This window comes from Eretmochelys imbricata, chromosome 20, assembly GCF_965152235.1.
Source record: "Eretmochelys imbricata isolate rEreImb1 chromosome 20, rEreImb1.hap1, whole genome shotgun sequence".
Classification (NCBI taxonomy): Eukaryota; Metazoa; Chordata; order Testudines; family Cheloniidae; genus Eretmochelys; species Eretmochelys imbricata.
In genome coordinates this window covers 11,447,747-11,465,675 of record NC_135591.1, presented here as the reverse complement: position 1 = coordinate 11,465,675, position 17,929 = coordinate 11,447,747, and the positions used below count along the sequence as shown (strand labels likewise).

The 17,929-nt window shown below is 52.4% G+C and overlaps 1 protein-coding gene across 1 annotated transcript in view; it reads left to right on the top strand.

Annotated features, from left to right (window-relative positions):
* Nucleotides 1-17,929, top strand: part of HDAC7 (histone deacetylase 7) — a 139,942-nt gene that overhangs the window by 73,303 nt on the left and 48,710 nt on the right. The window contains exons 2-3 of the mRNA XM_077838759.1: nucleotides 6,534-6,730; nucleotides 9,125-9,215. Coding sequence (XP_077694885.1) covers nucleotides 6,534-6,730; nucleotides 9,125-9,215 — 288 coding nt within the window. The remainder of the gene's footprint in view (nucleotides 1-6,533; nucleotides 6,731-9,124; nucleotides 9,216-17,929) is intronic.

Genomic DNA, 17,929 nt, shown 5'->3' with positions numbered 1-17,929 from the left:
TTCATTGCAGAAAAGAGTAGTAAAAGTAACACATCCAAAGGACTCAGGGATTCTAGGTTTGCTAACATCTTCTATTTCACTCAGAGCAGAGGGTCCGATTCAGATCTGGTGTTAGTGTGAAGCTACTATTTTGCATACAAGCATCAAAAAGAAACTTCTTCACTGTGCCCTGCTGGGGCTCTTGGTATTGCCCTCTTTAGGTTCTTATGCTGTCCCCACCTCCCCAGCACAGTATGGGAACACCTGTCAGTCTTTCTGAATCCTGGGAAATCTCTGAATCTTTTTAAAATCTTGATCCCTGGTGGAAAATTAATAATCTCCATGATCAGGATGAATACACTGCTGCTTGTACAAGTAGCTTGTTCCCTTTTAGCTTGTTCCCTCAAACATGATTCACGATTCATGATCAATCCTCTGCTGTGGTCGATAAAGGCAACATTGTCTTGGAGTTTGTTGTGTTTCAGCAGGGTGACTGTAAACAATGTAATTTAATCCCAAATGGCCAAAAGAATCTGAATTCATTGCTAAAAGAAGGAAAGGAGAGCGCCATGCATTCTGCAGCCTGAGTCGGTGGGATATAGATGTCAGCAATCGTGGAAAAGAAGATTTGAATCAATGCATTTCTTCTGAAAAGCACAAACAGAACTCGCAGAGTACAGCTACTTCAACTAAGATAGAGAATTTCTTCAAAGCTAGTGTGTTGCCTTGTGACGATAATGCGACTGCTGCTGAACTTTGCAAATTGTTCCATGCTATTATGCATCACCATTCTTCCTGAAGCATCGACTGTAGCATAAAAGTTGATAAAACTGTTTACCGTGACTAGTCTGTGGCTAAAAACTTGACTTGAGGAAATACCATGGCTAAGGCACTGAGTGAGAACGTTTTAGCCCCATATTCAGTTCAGAAGCATTTATGATATATTAAGGCTAATGATTTATATTTCTCTTTGGCCACTGATGCTTCAAATAAGGGAGCAACAAAGTGTTTTCTATTAGTCTTAAGGTATTTCAGTTTTGAAGAAAAAGGGTTACATACTTTCTCTTGGCTTTTTACAATGATAGGAAACTCTTCTAGCCACTGCCACAGAAATATGTGGAAAACTCAAGACTTTTAACCTCAGTTTGGAGAAGCTGTCAGCATATGCAGCTGATAATGTCAGTGTAAATTATGGGATGTATAACAGCATTTACCAGAAACTGAAAAATGTCCAAGAGGGCATTCTAGCAGCCCACTGCTTAGCACACATTCTTCATAACATAATAAAGTATGCAGCAGTTAAACTTGATATTGACGTAGAACATTTAATTCTAAAGGTTTATTCCCACTTCCACATTTCTGCCACTAGAACAGAACAATTAAAGGAGATTTGTGACATTGTTGAGGTGGAAGAGTGCGATCGGTTCAGACACGCTGTTACCAGGTGACTGTCTTTTTTGCCAGCAATCAATAGATTACTGAAGTGCTGGAAACCACGAACTCACTATTTCCAGAGTTTAGGAGAGTAAGAGTGTCCCAAAATAAGTTGGGAATGCTTTGGGGACAAGGGCATTGCCAATGAGGTAGTTGAAAGATATTTTCTCTTTCGGAGCTGTGCTCTGAAGCTATTCAAGGACTGTAATGAGGCTTTAGAAGCCATGTGCCTTAGTATTCTTTCAGTTACTGAACTCTTGAATGGATTGAATATGAAACTGGAGAGAAGGATTAGGAACAAGTTCTTTGGCTACACACTGAATTCTAAGCTTGAGGAGATTACTGAAAATATTGCTGGAAGGTGTAAAAAGGACTTCATGGCCTTTTAATGAAAGAGCAAAGAAGTATCTGCATGACAGGTATGACTTCTCTGAAGACAGCCTTCACAGCAAAGTGTACAATTTAGCTCTTGAAAAACGCATCAGCTTTGAAGAATTTTTGGAAGCTGTTCAGGCTTGCAGCATGAAAGAAATGGACATGGATGAGCTCTATGAAGAAATTCTAAAAGTGGTAAACTCTTCTGTGTTAAAGGATTGCCTAACTAGCGAGGAGAGGCAACAGAACATTTTCACCAAGCACAGGGCAACTTCAAGAACTTTAAGAAGATCAGCTCCTACATCTTTTCAATACTGTGCAGCAATGCTCACATGGAGAGGAAAGGAGTACTTGTGGCACCTTAGAGACTAACCAATTTATTTGAGCATAAGCTTTCGTGAGCTACAGCTCACTTCATCGGATGCATTCTATGAAGTGAGCTGTAGCTCACGAAAGCTTATGCTCAAATAAATTGGTTAGTCTCTAAGGTGCCACAAGTACTCCTTTTCTTTTTGCGAATACAGACTAACACGGCTGCTACTCTGAAACCTGTCACATGGAAAGGGTTTTCTCTCTGATGACCACAGCTGGGAGAAATAAAGGGAATCAGCTGGATGTAGAGAGCATGAAAGCAGAGCTCTAGATATGCATCAGTTTAACAGGGGAATGCAAAAATATGTACGCTGAGTTCCTCAAGAAGAAAGAACTTCTGAAAGAGGCCCAGGGTGGGCAAAAGTGCAGACACAGATGAACGGTTATGGTACTCTATGAATTAGGCACATCAAAAACTCTGCTTCTTGCTAGCAAGTCTAACTCTGTCTATATTGTCACTTTGTTCGCTACACACAAATAAACGTATTTTATTGAGAAAGTTCTGCATTGCATTGTAATTTTTATTCCATTTTGTGTAATCTTACATGGAATTGGATGTAGGTTGCTGCATTATTTAACTTGCCAGAAATTAGAATTAGTCTTTTACTATACTATTCAGCAATGAGCTGGACATTTTAAATGTGGCAATGTTTGGTACAGGTTTTGTTAGCCATCATTTCTGCATGTGGGGGGGGTCACACCAGCGGGGGCAGGGATGTCCTGTATTCTGAGTATGCATCAGTTGCCACCCTAGTTTGAAGGAGAGGTGAAGAAGAGATGACGATCGTACTAACAGTGCATACCCGAAACTGAAGGCTTCCTGTCTTTCACTGCAGATGAAGTAGAAAGAGTGATCAAAACATTGAAAATAAGTAAAGCCTGTGAGCTTGATAACGGCCCCCCTGAATTCTTGAAAAAACTGGGAAAATCTAGTAAATAACAGCTAGCCACCTTTCTATCTAGAGTCATCCAGGAGAATCAAATACCTAACATCTGGCACAGAGAAAAAGTAATAGCCATGCCAAAACCTGAAAAAGACCACTAACATGTGAGTTACTGCACTATCTCTTTGCTATGCTGGGTGTACAAATTACTTGAAAGGCTTCAAGGATGACTTGTTTACAGTCTAAGTACCTAGATCGGGGACAAATATTTAATACTGGGCTCTGCAGTCTAGCCGAGAAAGGTCTAACATGATCCAATGGCTGGAAGTTGAAGCTAGACAAATTCAGACCCCTCCCTCTGCCGTCACCTGTCCCTATCACACAATGAGGAGTGTACCCCTCCCTCCAACCTCTGCCATCACCTGTCCAGCAGGACATATGTCCATAACCCAGGCCTCTGCCGTCATTCAGCCCCATCACATAGAATTGCACACATCGCTCACACTTCTGAAAGGAGCTCCAGTGTGGCCCCAAGCACAGAGCAGATTGAGAGAGTTAATGTGTACAGCATGCAAACCTCCTGCAGAGAGGCTGTAAACTCAGAGGTTTGTGATGGAGGGGCAAAAGCTGCTCCCCTAAGCCACCATGTGAGAGCCCAGCGCAAGGTGTGTTTCTGAGGAAATAACTCAGAGGTGTGAACTGTTCGCCAAGATGCTAAAGTGTTTGTTTTGTGTTAAAATATTTCTACCCTAGTCCTTAGTGCTATTGAATCACTGAGCTCAGGGCAGTCAGGGCTGTACATTTTAGGAGGGTCAGAGTCATATTTGTATCTTTCATTCTGCACCAAAAAGGTGATAGAATCTGAAAAATTTAAAGGCAGTTCATTTTTTGAGGCAGGGGGCTGTTTCTTGGGAACCCCCCAAATTTGAACCCGTAATTCTAACATGGGGCCCAGTGAGGCATAACATTTTTCAGTCTGCACAGGCATGTGGATTTTAGAGCACTTTGAACCTGGGACTCTTAATGGGGTTCAGCAAGAGACACCCCTTAGAGTCAGGGTCACTGCCACTTCCCTCTGTGAGAGGTTGGAAAGGGCAGGGCACAGGCTATATCTGTCGTGTTCCACCTTCCAGCTACAAGGTCTAAAAGGTTGGCTGTGGTTTTTTTTTAATCTGACACTTGTGTCATTGCTCCATGGGTTTCCTTTGGTTGTATCCTCAACATTTCTGCCTTGTACTGTAGCAGTTTAGTCCCAATTGCCAGATTTCATCACCGGCTGCAAAGTAAGCAAAGCCCTGGTTGCTGGGGGTTTTCAAGTTTGTCCTTAATCTCTGGAGGGTGAAGATGTGATTAGTGGCTCGGACACAGACTCTGTGGATGGAGGACTTCAAAGGAGTCTGAGAGAGTCCTCACTTTCTCCTGACCTCTGGACCTAAGCTTCCCACCTCAAAATGCAGCTGATAACCCTCCTTGACTGTTCAGACGGCGAGGTCTTCAGGGCAGGGACTGGCCCTCATGCTGTGACTGTGCAGTGCCCAGCACAATGGGGTGCAGGGTGCCTTCACAGAACAGCAGCAGTTGCAAACTTAGGAAAGCCGTGAATGCATTGTTACCTTGATTTACTGCAACTTCAGAGCTGGAGTGAAGAAGGAGGAGCCAGCACCCTGGGATACCTCCCCCAGCAATCTGCAGGCCACCAGCAAGTATCCCTTGGGCCCACTGGGAGAGCAGCTGTGACTCAGGAGATAATGCAGAACGCTTCTGTGGGTGTTGCTGGTGACACATGCTTCTGCACTTGCTTGGACAATGCTGCCAACCCCAAGCATTTAACAAGTCATGAGTCCCCTGTCCCATCCCCCCATCATGAAATTGGCTTAAAGATCATGAGATTTTAATGACTTTGGGGTTCTGCTTATTTGCCTTCTAGTTTCTGAGTCTTTAGGAGTCACTTTCTCAAGCTTTTCTCTACAATCCCAAGAGCTGGAAACTTACCCTGTTTTAAAAAATGAAAGTTGCAATTCTGTCTCATGTGATCACCTGATCCAGGAGCTGGGGCTTTAAGAAGAGCACCAAATGTCATGAGAACTGCAGTAAAAGCATGAAAGCTGACAACACTGCATGCACTGGAGAAATTTATCCTTCAACACACATCTCAGGGGAGTGTTCTCCAGGTACGCACAGGACTGCTTGAACATCTCCAGTCTGGGCCCTGGATTTAGATTGCAGAAGAGTTTGTGCTGTTATGGGAACAGATGTGGGCTCTAATGATGTTTTTTTAGTAGGTTTACATTATTAAGTGGGGTTATAGGTGCAGGAGAGTGATTCACAATGGCACCGCCTTGCCCAGCAGTGCCTGTCACATGGCTCAGAGTCAGACCTGCTGGGTTTAGTGCCTGACCCCTTGTCTACACACAGGAGCTGCACTGGCGTCACTTAAATTGGATCTTAGTTTGGTTTAAACCAGTTTCATTTCAGTTTAACTTAAGTTGATTCCAAAGCTGATAGAGCAAAATCTGTTTAAAATTGTACCTTAGCTCTGTGGCTGTGACGTGCTCTGGCAGAGATGCCCTTCAACGGCTTTAGCACTTTTGACTTCTCTCAGCCCTGCAGGAGACAGCCCGGCTGGATGGGTGTGTGTGGCGTATGCATTATCACTTAGTTCCAGGAGCAGGACCTTTGGGACAGCGAGGATAAGAAAAGAGCCCAGAGGAATTCTACGTTCCCAGGGAACTCTGCGCGTATGTCTACACCGCAGTTAAACATCTGTGGCTGGCCTGTGCTAGCTAACTCGGGCTAAGGGGCTTGGGCTAAGCGGCTGTTTAATTGTGGTGTAAACACTTGGGCTTGGACTGCAGCCTGAGCTCTGGGACCCTCCCAACTCACAAGGTCCTAGAGCCCAGGCTCCAGCCCAAGTGTGAACATCTGTACTGCAAGCCCAAGTCAGCTGCAAGAGTTTTTAATTACAGTGTAGACATACTCTGTCAGGCCAGTATGCAGAGAGCCAACCCTAGCCAGCAGTGAGCTGAGCACACTGGATTGGAGTTCACCAGAGGCCAGCTGCCAGGGCTCCAGAAGTGCTGACTGCAGAAGATGCTTCTGCTCTCGTGTAGGGTTTTCTGTTTTGAGTATTATGCACTGGGGATGCCTAAATGATCTGCATCCAGGTCAGAACCTTCGGGCTGTGGCCCTCACAGGCACAAAACTGCACGGGGTGAGCAGTTTTTTATGTTCCACTTCAACCCTTCTCATTGTCCAAGGAAAGAAACAGGTGCTGAAGTTCCCTCCCTGTAGAGAAGGGGCTCTATGTCACTGCCCTGGTGGGGGGTGCCCTCCTTGTCCCCTGGGGCCAGGACAAGGGTCCCCAGTGTGGTGGCGTGGGCAGCCCTTTGGGGCCTGTTTTGGGGCTTTCCTCTCTCCAGCAGCCTGTAGGGACACATTGGGGTGCCAGATCAGACAATGACTGAACTCTCCCTGCTTCTTTCTTGCCAGCTGCTGTGAACCTGTGCGTCTCCCTGCGGGTGCCTCAGGCTGTCCCCATGGACCTGCGGATCGGACAGCGCTTTGTCAAGCCCGGCTCCGACACCGCCCTGCTGGCTCTCAAGCAGACCCAGCAGCTGCAGCACCAGCTCTTCTTGGCCAGCCTGCACCAGCAGCAGGTGGAGCAGTTCACCCACCAGCACGTGCGGGTAGGAACAGCCTTCCGGGCCTCTGGGGCGCCACAGGGCCAAGCTCAGGCTTTGGGGACACATTGCACCAGTAGCCCTTGAGGCACTTGCCTGCTGCAGACACACTGGGAGCCTGCTTCAGTCAGTCAGCACAGGGGGAGTGAAGCTGGTAGCCACCCCCTGGCTCTGAGCACAGCTGTGCTGGGGAGCAGGAGGCCCCCAGGCCCCAGAAGGACCAAGCCATTGTCGGTGATCAGAACTCGAGGGAGCTCAAGGAGCAGCGGTTATGTCTGGCTTCCCAGGCAGTACCAATGGGATGGTGCTCCAGATAGTGGTCTGGGCAGATCCCTGGCTCCCCCGGCCTTTCATCAGACGTCATCATTTATTTCTCTTGTCTCTGAGACTGGAGCGAATCATCCCACAAACCTCCAAGATCCCAAATGAAATGGAGAAAGTTACAGGACAAATGCTGGGCTACTCCTGCCAGTCTCTGGGTCTGAGCCACGCTACCCAGCCCTGGCTGCCACTTTGGGTGGAGATGCCGGAGGCAGCCTCTGCTCTTGAGCACCCTCCACCCTGTATGACCCTCTCCCTTCTTACCCCCTTAACCTGTCCATTATCCTGGCAGGCCTAGAGGCATCCCTGTCATGGACTTTTTGTTTGGGCCTGAATACAGTGGCCCCAATGCCATGTGTTCATATGGCTCAGCGCTGGGTCCGTGCAGCATGGCCAGTGGCGGTGAAAAGCAGAAAGTCACCTTCTGGTCTGGCTTTTCACAGGGATCACAGGAGGCCACAGTTAGCAGTGCTTTCCCCTGTCAAGGCCTGAGAAGTCTACTGTCCATGTCTATGTGAACACAGTTCTCCTGGTCACCGAGAACATAGGGATGATCCAGCAGTGACCCCTCCCCTGTTTCTGGAAGTGGCAGCACCAGCTGCTTGAGAACAAGGGGCAAGGAAACCTGGAATGGGCCCAAGGAAGGGCTGGGGGCTGGATCAGATGGTGCAGAGCCAAGAGTTCTGTCCAGGGCAGAGCCAAGTTGACAAGCCAGATCAATTCCACAGGCCATGGCAGAACGTTGACAGCAAAGTTTGCATTTCCAGGTCTCTGCTCTGCTCCCTGGCCGTGTCCTTGACCATGAAGGTCAGAACCTTCCAGACCCTACAGTAAATGTGGTGTTGTAGGCAGGGTCAGTCCATCCCTGGAGCCCCAGAACTGATCCCTCCATCTGATTCCAGGAAGAAGTCAAAGCCAGTGGCCCTCTTCTCCAGTCGCCAATCCTGTCGCCAATCCAGTCGCCAATCCTGCAGCTCTTAGGATTGTTCCAGGGCTTCCTATGCTGACAGAAAGCCCAAGGGGTGCTCAGCAGGGGATACCGCTTCCCCCTGTCTTGGTCTGGAGCCCAGCACAGCCCATAAATCCCACACTTGGGGAGCAGGGCCTAACCTGGACCCCAACAGTCTCATCTGGGTAACTGCAGCCCCCACAGGGGCTCAGTGGCAAATCTGCTTTGACTGCCCAGTCCCTGGGACCCGGCCTTTCTCTCCTCCTTGAATGACAGCTCCACTGCGCGCTGGTGACCAGTCCTGGCTTTCACATCACCCTGGTCCGAGAACAGCCTTAGGACTGGCAGGAGCTCACCTGCAGGGGAAGGACCCATTGGCTCCATTGTCGTGGTACCTTGAAGCACCAGGATGGGCCCCTTTGTCTCTCGCCCTCCCTGTTTCAGGGGTCAGGTACCAGACTGCTGGTGCGCCACCCATCAGAGGGCCTATATCAAGTGACTCCCGAGAGTCACTATTGATAGAGCCTACAGGGCAACACTCTCCCTGCAGCCCCATCACTCCGTCATGTCTCTGGACTCAGGGCTGAGGGGGCTTGGGCTTTGCAGCTGCACCTCCCAGAGTCACCTCTCCCCCGGTGCTGGTGCCCTGCTAAATAGACAGGCTCATGGAGAATGAGCCACTCTGATGCCTGCGCCCAACCTGCTCTGGGTGTGCTGGGCCTAAGGCCCTCTGGGGAGCCCCCTGGTGGACCTTTGCGGGGAGATCTGCTCTCCCCTTCCTTCCCCCAGGGCCTTGCCTGGGGTAGAGCTCCTGCCTTCCCCTCCCCTCAGGGCAAGGGAGGGGCTCCCCTTCTGTCCACCCAGGATGCTGGCTGGGGCAGGGCTCCCCCCTCTCCTCCCCACAGGGATCTGGAGCAGGACTCCCCCCCCGCCCCTCCACAGGGACCAGGCCGAGGTGGGGCACCCTCCTCCCCTGCAGGGCTCTGGCAGAGGCGGGGCTCCCCTTCCCTCCCTCCAGGACACTGTCTGGGGCAGGATTCCTCTCTCCCGTCCCCTGCCCTCCCCCACAGGGCACTGGCTGGGGCAGAGCTCTCTTGCTGCTATGCTGATGCTCTCTGTCCCCCCTGCAGGTGAACATGGACTCCCCGCAGCGTGAGGCAGAGGCTGGGCAGCAGGACCAGGAGCTGCGGCTACTCCTCAATAAGGACAAGAGCAAACGAAGTAAGAGCCCCTCGCTGTGTCCATCTATCTGTCTGTCTGCAATGCAATGGGTGCCATGACTCTGCCTGGGAGTCTGAAGGAGGGGCTCAGGCCCCCTGCCCTTTAGGTGGGGATGGGATGGTTCCCACATGGGTGCTCCCTGCCCGTGCTGGGAGTCTGGGTTCCTTCTGAACACAGCCCTGCCTGCAGCGTGGCACTGTGCTCCTGGTTCGGGCCTTCCATGTCGCTGTGCAGGATGCTCCTGGTAAGGATGTGCTGTTGCTCTGCTTCTCCACTAAGGGCCTTTGCGAGCTGCGAAGGTCCCGCCTGGTGCCCACACCCCGCCCTCCTGCCAAGGGCAGCTGCAGAGATTGAACCTGCTACAAGGGCAGGAATCGGCAAATCAGAAAAGCAAAAGGGATCCCCTTGGGTAAGCCTAGGTGAGTGCCTGGCCCTACCTGCCACCCCAGCGCTGGGGGCTGCCAGAGCAGGTTGGGCCCCAGCCCACCTCTGCTCCTTCTTAGCTTTCCAGGTGGCAGCAGAGCACATCAGGGTCACTCCCCGTGCAGAGCCATGGGCACTGGGATGGTCCGGGTCAGAATGAACTGGTCAGTGTTTTGGGAGCCATTGCTGTAGGAGACCAGCCCACTGGGAGGGGCAGGAATCCACCTCCAAGACTCTGTGACTCAGGCTAGGAGCCGTGGTGCCACAGGTAGAGCTTGTGCAAGCTCCTTCCAGCGCTCCCCCATCCCAGCCCTTCTGTCTGCTGAGGGCAGCGGGAAGGACCTGGGACTGAAACAGCCAGTACCAGTGGGGAGGTGGCGCCCCTGGACTCGATGCTCTGTGAGTACCTTCATACATGAAGCCAGTGCCCCATCTAGTGCCCATTCCAGCACAGAGCTCTCAAAACAGTGAACTTCCTGAGTTATCCATTCAGTGCATCACACCTGCCTGTACTCTAGGAACAGCTCCAAACTGCAGCCCCACCATGACCCTTCTTAGGGTCCCCTGCTGGTCCACCCAGGTACCCACAACACAGGCTGCAGAAAGCCCACTGTCTGGGCGCCTCAGAGAGCTCATTAGTAGCCATTGTGCCTGATGTCTGGGAGCCCACCATAGCCATCACCCTGGTCACCCATGAGCAACTCCTAACTCAGCTCCCGTCCACACAAACTCTCTGGCCTGCATGTGGTAGTGCTCAGCCCTCAGGCTGGCTGGGGCTGTGGGCCAGAGCCCACGTGCTGCTGTCACTCAGGCTGTTAACCCGCCCACTTTGCAGTGGGGGCACAGGCTAAACTACTGGAGTGCTGATCGTCCTTTAGTGCTTTCCCTCAAGCCCCCCAGGTGCGCAAAGGGCAAACAAGTTCTCCCACCTAGAGTGGCTAGCTCACTGCAGCATTAAGAACCATGGGCTATGTCCCCAGAAGTCCTTGTGCCACACACCAGTAAATGCAGAGCCAGTGAAGACACAGTAGACTAGACACACTGGAGTGTGGCTTTGTAGTGTGTCAGAACCGAGTGCCGATCGTCTGGGCTGACTCTGCAGTGAAGACATCTGCTTGCAGGCTCAGGAGCTGAGCATGATGGGATAGGTGGAAGTGATATCACACCCTCCCAGAGCATGGGAACTGCTGGCACTGTGGAAACATGCAAATGATCAGGTGTGGCTGAGAACAGTGTGATGAATGCTTGGCCACGCGGGAGCTTTGGAAATCAGTTGTGGCTCTTCTAGCCAGCTGGGCTGCCTGCCAGAACCGTCACTCCACAGAATGCCTTCTGTGCACTTTCATCCACCAGCTTCCTGCTGGGAGGAACCCCCAGCGAGCTCCCGATCTGTGATCTTTTCAGTGAGCTCTCCTTATGCAGCAGGTAGAAGCAGGCAGTGTGCACAGTTATGGGGCAGTTTCGGGAGGACTGGCACTGACCGGGAATGAGGTCACGGCTGGTTTGGTGTCTGCTTAATGGGTCAGCGCCGACCCCAGGAGGTATATGTCTGCACTGGAGTTGAAAGGTGTAATTCCCAGCTCCGATAGGCATACATTAAAATAGCAGCGTAGCAGCCACAGCAAAGGAGGTGGTACAGGCTAGTCAAGCAACTACAATCTGGATGCACTTGGGTCTCAGACTTGGGGTAGCTAGCCCCTTCTGCCACTCGAGCCACCATAGCTACACTTCTGTGTAGGGACAAAATTACAAAGGCCAAGGCACAAAACGAGATCAAACCAGCTAGAGACATAAAGGGTAACAAGAAAACATTCTACAAATACATTAGAAGCAAGAGGAAGACCAAGGACAGTTACTCAGTGGGGGGGGGGGGAGGGGAGGAGACAATAACTGAAAATGTGGAAGTGGCAGAGGTACTTAATGACTTCTTTGTTTCAGTTTTCACCAAGAAGGTTGGTGGTGATTGGACATCTAACATAGTGAATGCCAGTGAAAATCGGGTAGGATCAGAGGTCAAAATAGGGAAAGAACAAGTTAAAAATTACTTAGACAAGTTAAATGTTTTCAAGTCACCAGGACCTGATGAAATGCATCCTAGAATACTCAAGGAGCTGAGGAGATATCTGAGCCATTTAGCGATTATTTTTGAAAAATCAATGGAAGATTGGAGAGATTCCAGAAGACTGGAAAAGGGCAAATATAGGCCAATTTATAAAAAGGGAAATAAGGACAACCCAGGGAATTACAGACCAGTCAGCTTAACTTCTGTACTCGGAAAGATAATGGAGCAAATAATTAAGCAATCAATTTGCAAACATCTAGAAGATAATAAGATGATAAGTAACAGCCAGCATGGATTTGTCAAGAACAAACCAACCTGATAGCTTTCTTTGACAGGGTAACAAGCCTTGTGGATGGGGGGAGGTGGTAGATGTGGTATATCTTGACTTTAATAAAGCTTTTAGTACTGCCTCACGTGACCTTCTCATAAACAAACTAGGAAAATGCAACCTAGATGGAGCTACTATAAGGTGAGTGCATAACTAGTTGGAAAACCGTTACCAGAGGGTAATCAGTGGTTCACAGTCATGCTGGAAGGGCATAACGAGTGGGGTTCCAGAGGGATCAGTTCTGGGTCCGGTTCTGTTCAATATCTTCATCAATGATTTAGATAATGGCATAGAGCACACTTATAAAGTTTGCGGATGATACCAAGCTGGGTGGGGTTGCAAGTTCTTTGGAGGATAGGATTAAAATTCAAAATGATCTGGACAAACTGGAGAAATGGTCTGAAGTAAACAGGATGAAATTCAATCAGGACAAATGCGAAGTACTCCACTTAGGAAGGAACAATCAGTGGTACACACACAAACTGGGAAATGACTGCCTAGGAAGAAGTACTGTGGAAAGGGATCTGGGGGTCAGAGTGGACCACAAGCTAAATATGAGTCAAAATCAAGGCCATCCCTAGGGTGCTGCGGAGCCTGGGGCGGAAGTGACATCACTTCCGGGACTGACCACACCAAGGACGGGTAGGGGAGGCTGAGGGAGGCGGTGCCTCCTCAAACAGCCAGGCGTGTCCCCTCCCCACACCCAGGGTCCCGCTTCGGCAGCGCCGCTGGGCTCCAGGGGGCTGGGGCCACGCCCCCTGCCTTTCTGGGGCTGGGGAGGCTGCTGCTCCCGGCGCTCTGGGGCCACTGCGGTGGCGCTGCCGCAGGCTCTCCCTCCCGGCGCTCCGGGGTGGGGCGGCTGCGGTGGCGCTGCCGTGGGCTCTCCCTCCCGGCGCTCCGGGGCTGGGGCGGCTGCGGTGGCTCTGCCGTGGGCTCTCCCTCCCGGTGCTCCGGGGTGGGGCGGCTGCGGTGGCACTGCCGCGGGCTCTCCCTCCCGGCGCTCCGGGGTGGGGCGGCTGCGGTGGCGCTGCCGTGGGCTCTCCCTCCCGGCGCTCCGGGGTGGGGCGGCTGTGGTGGCGCTGCCGTGGGCTCTCCCTCCCGGTGCTCCGGGGCGGGGCGGCTGCGGTGGCGCTGCCGTGGGCTCTCCCTCCCGGTGCTCCGGGGCGGGGCGGCTGCGGTGGCGCTGCCGCGGGCTCTCCCTCCCGGCGCTCCGGGGTGGGGCGGCTGTGGTGGCGCTGCCGTGGGCTCTCCCTCCCGGCGCTCCGGGGTGGGGCGGCTGCAGTGGCGCTGCCGTGGGCTCTCCCTCCCGGTGCTCCGGGGCGGGGCGGCTGCGGTGGCGCTGCCGTGGGCTCTCCCTCCCGGCGCTCCGGGGTGGGGCGGCTGCGGTGGCACTGCCGTGGGCTCTCCCTCCTGGTGCTCCGGGGCGGGGCGGCTGCGGTGGCGCTGCCGTGGGCTCTCCCTCCCGGCGCTCCGGGGCGGCTGCGGTGGCGCTGCCGCGGGCTCTCCCTCCCGGCGCTCCGGGGTGGGGCGGCTGCGGTGGCGCTGCCGCGGGCTCTCCCTCCCGGCGCTCCGGGGTGGGGCGGCTGCGGTGGCACTGCCGCGGGCTCTCCCTCCCGGCGCTCCGGGGTGGGGCGGCTGCGGTGGCGCTGCCGCAGGCTCTCCCTCCCGGCGCTCCGGGGTGGGGCGGCTGCAGTGGCGCTGCCGCGGGCTCTCCCTCCCGGTGCTCCGGGGTGGGGCGGCTGCGGTGGCACTGTCGCGCGCTCTCCCTCCCGGCGCTCTGGGGCGGCTGCGGTGGCCCTGCCGTGGGCTCTCCCTCCCGGCGCTCCGGGGTGGGGCGGCTGCTGTGGCACTGCCGCGCGCTCTCCCTCCCGGCGCTCTGGGGCGGCTGCGGTGGCCCTGCCGTGGGCTCTCCCTCCCGGCGCTCCGGGCTGGGGCGGCTGCGGTGGCACTGCCGCGGGCTCTCCCTCCCGGTGCTCCGGGGTGGGGCGGCTGCAGTGGCGCTGCCGTGGGCTCTCCCTCCCGGCGCTCCGGGGTGGGGCGGCTGCGGTGGCCCTGCCGTGGGCTCTCCCTCCCGGCGCTCCGGGGTGGGGCGGCTGCAGTGGCGCTGCCGTGGGCTCTCCCTCCTGGCGCTCCGGGGCACACGCTGTCCCTCGGGTAGAAGGGGCGAAGCTAGGAGTAGCCTCCCCCAGCCAGCAGTTCATCCGCTGCCCATGCCGCGCCGGCCAATTGTGCTGGCCCGTGGGCCCCCCAAAGCATGAGGCCCAGAGTCATCGCCCCAATTTGCCGCCCCCTAGGGACATCTGTGGTCAACAGGGTAACACTGTTGCAAAAAAACCGAATATCATTCTGGGATGTATTAGCAGGAGTGTTGTAAGCAAGACATGAGAAGTAATTCTTCTGCTCTACTCAGCACTGATTATGCCTAGTATTGGGTCCAGTTCTGGCGCCACATTTCAGGAAAGATGTGGGCAAATTGGAGAAAGTCCAGAGAAGAGCAACAAAAATGATTAAAGTTCTAGAAAACACGACCTATGAGGGAAGATTGAAAAAACTGTGTTTGTTTAGTCTGGAGAAGAGAAGATTGAGAGGGGACATGATAACAGCTTTCAAGCACATAAAAGGTTGTTACGAGGAGGGAGAAGAATTGTTCTTCTTAACCTCCGAGGATAGGACAAGAGCCATGGGCTTAAATTGCAGCAAGGGAGGTTTAGGTTGGACATCAGGAGAAACTTCTTAAACTGTCAGGGTGGTGAAGCACTGGAATAAATTGCCTAGGGAGGCTGTAGAATCTCCATCGTTGGAGATTTTTAAGAGGAGGTTAGACAAACAACAGGGATGGTCTAGAATAATATTTAGTCCTGCCATGAGTGCAGGGGACTGGACTAGACGACCTCTCAAGGTCCCTTCCAGTCCTATCATAGAATCATAGAATCATAGAATATCAGGGTTGGAAGGGACCCCTGAAGGTCATCTAGTCCAACCCCCTGCTCGAAGCAGGACCAATTCCCAGTTAAATCATCCCAGCCAGGGCTTTGTCAAGCCTGACCTTAAAAACTTCCAAGGAAGGAGATTCCACCACCTCCCTAGGCAACGCATTCCAGTGTTTCACCACCCTCTTAGTGAAAAAGTTTTTCCTAATATCCAATCTAAACCTCCCCCACTGCAACTTGAAGCCATTACTCCTCGTTCTGTCATCTGCTACCATTGAGAACAGTCTAGAGCCATCCTCTTTGGAACCCCCTTTCAGGTAGTTGAAAGCAGCTATCAAATCCCCCCTCATTCTTCTCTTGTGCAGGCTAAACAATCCCAGCTCCCTCAGCCTCTCCTCATAAGTCATGTGTTCTAGACCCCTAATCATTTTTGTTGCCCTTCGCTGGACTCTCTCCAATTTATCCACATCCTTCTTGTAGTGTGGGGCCCAAAACTGGACACAGTACTCCAGATGAGGCCTCACCAATGTCGAATAGAGGGGGACGATCACGTCCCTCGATCTGCTCGCTGTGCCCCTACGTATACATCCCAAAATGCCATTGGCCTTCTTGGCAACAAGGGCACACTGCTGACTCATATCCAGCTTCTCGTCCACTGTCACCCCTAGGTCCTTTTCCGCAGAACTGCTGCCTAGCCATTCGGTCCCTAGTCTGTAGCGGTGCATTGGATTCTTCCGTCCTAAGTGCAGGACCCTGCACTTATCCTTATTGAACCTCATCAGATTTCTTTTGGCCCAATCCTCCAATTTGTCTAGGTCCTTCTGTATCCTATCCCTCCCCTCCAGCGTATCTACCACTCCTCCCAGTTTAGTATCGTCCGCAAATTTGCTGAGAGTGCAATCCACACCATCCTCCAGATCATTTATGAAGATATTGAACAAAACCGGCCCCAGGACCGACCCCTGGGGCACTCCACTTGACACCGGCTGCCAACTAGACATGGAGCCATTGATCACTACCCGTTGAGCCCGACAATCTAGCCAGCTTTCTACCCACCCTATAGTGCATTCATCCAGCCCATACTTCCTTAACTTGCTGACAAGAATACTGTGGGAGACCGTGTCAAAAGCTTTGCTAAAGTCAAGAAACAATACATCCACTGCTTTCCCTTCATCCACAGAACCAGTAATCTCATGATAAAAGGCGATTAGATTAGTCAGGCATGACCTTCCCTTGGTGAATCCATGCTGGCTGTTCCTGATCACTTTCCTTTCATGCAAGTACTTCAAGATTGATTCTTTGAGGACCTGCTCCATGATTTTTCCAGGGACTGAGGTGAGGCTGACTGGCCTGTAGTTCCCAGGATCCTCCTTCTTCCCTTTTTTAAAGATTGGCACTACATTAGCCTTTTTCCAGTCATCCGGGACTTCCCCGGTTCGCCACGAGTTTTCAAAGATAATGGCCAATGGCTCTGCAATCACAGCCGCCAATTCCTTCAGCACTCTCGGATGCAACTCGTCCGGCCCCATGGACTTGTGCACGTCCAGCTTTTCTAAATAGTCCCTAACCACCTCTATCTCCACAGAGGGCTGGCCATCTCTTCCCCATTTTGTGATGCCCAGCGTAGCAGTCTGGGAGCTGTCCTTGTTAGTGAAAACAGAGGCAAAAAAAGCATTGAGTACATTAGCTTTTTCCACATCCTCTGTCACTAGGTTGCCTCCCTCATTCAGTAAGGGTCCCACACTTTCCTTGGCTTTCTTCTTGTTGCCAACATACCTGAAGAAACCCTTCTTGTTACTCTTGACATCTCTCGCTAGCTGCAGCTCCAGGTGCGATTTGGCCCTCCTGATTTCATTCCTACATGCCCGAGCAATATTTTTATACTCTTCCCTGGTCATATGTCCAACCTTCCACTTCTTGTAAGCTTCTTTTTTATGTTTAAGATCCGCTAGGATTTCACCGTTAAGCCAAGCCGGTCGCCTGCCATATTTACTATTCTTTCAACTCATCGGGATGGTTTGTCCCTGTAACCTCAACAGGGATTCCTTGAAATACAGCCAGCTCTCCTGGACTCCTTTCCCCTTCAAGTTAGTCCCCCAGGGGATCCTGGCCATCCGTTCCCTGAGGGAGTCGAAGTCTGCTTTCCTGAAGTCCAGGGTCCGTATCCTGCTGCTTACCTTTCTTCCCTGCGTCAGGATCCTGAACTCAACCAACTCATGGTCACTGCCTCCCAGATTCCCATCCACTTTTGCTTCCCCCACTAATTCTACCCGGTTTGTGAGCAGCAGGTCAAGAAAAGCCTGTGATTCTATGATTCTATTTATAGTGTGCAGGCTTGACTAGAGCTAGTGCAGGTATGGCTCCTGGAGCTGGGAATTACACCCCCAGCTCCAGTGGGAGATCAGCTGCACAGGTTCTGCGAGCTTGGGGAGAAATGGGACTGCAGTGTCTAGCATCCTCCAGACTTCCTGCACCAAGTTGACATGTCCCCTGGGCCTGCACAGAGCAGGCAGAGGAGCAGTTGGTGCTGGGAGAGTGCGGAGTAATGACATGGGGGAAATTTGGGACCTTCTGCATCAAGAAGGGGGAGCTGGCCTGTGTATTGGGTGGACAGGACCTGGCAGAAGGTTCTTTCCCCATCCTCATCATTGCAGCATCTGGGTGCCTTCCAGTCATGCCCTGAGTGACATGACTAGCAGCTGCTGTGTGGGGCTTGTTCTCTCTCTGCCCCCTCACCCAGGGGGAGGATTATGAGTGCAGTTAGGGTGTGTGGGGCTGTTTTGATAGGGTTTTTTGTTGTTGCTCATTTTGTTTTTCTAATGTTTGCCCTGGTCCCTGTTTACATCAGCAGAGGCAGGTTGGAGCAGTCGTTGGTCTTTGGAGCGTGGGGTGGGGAAGGCTGGGATGCTCCTTGGTTGCCACAGGACTTTGTTCTACAGTCTGGGACTGATCCCTGAGGAAGCTCTGTCTC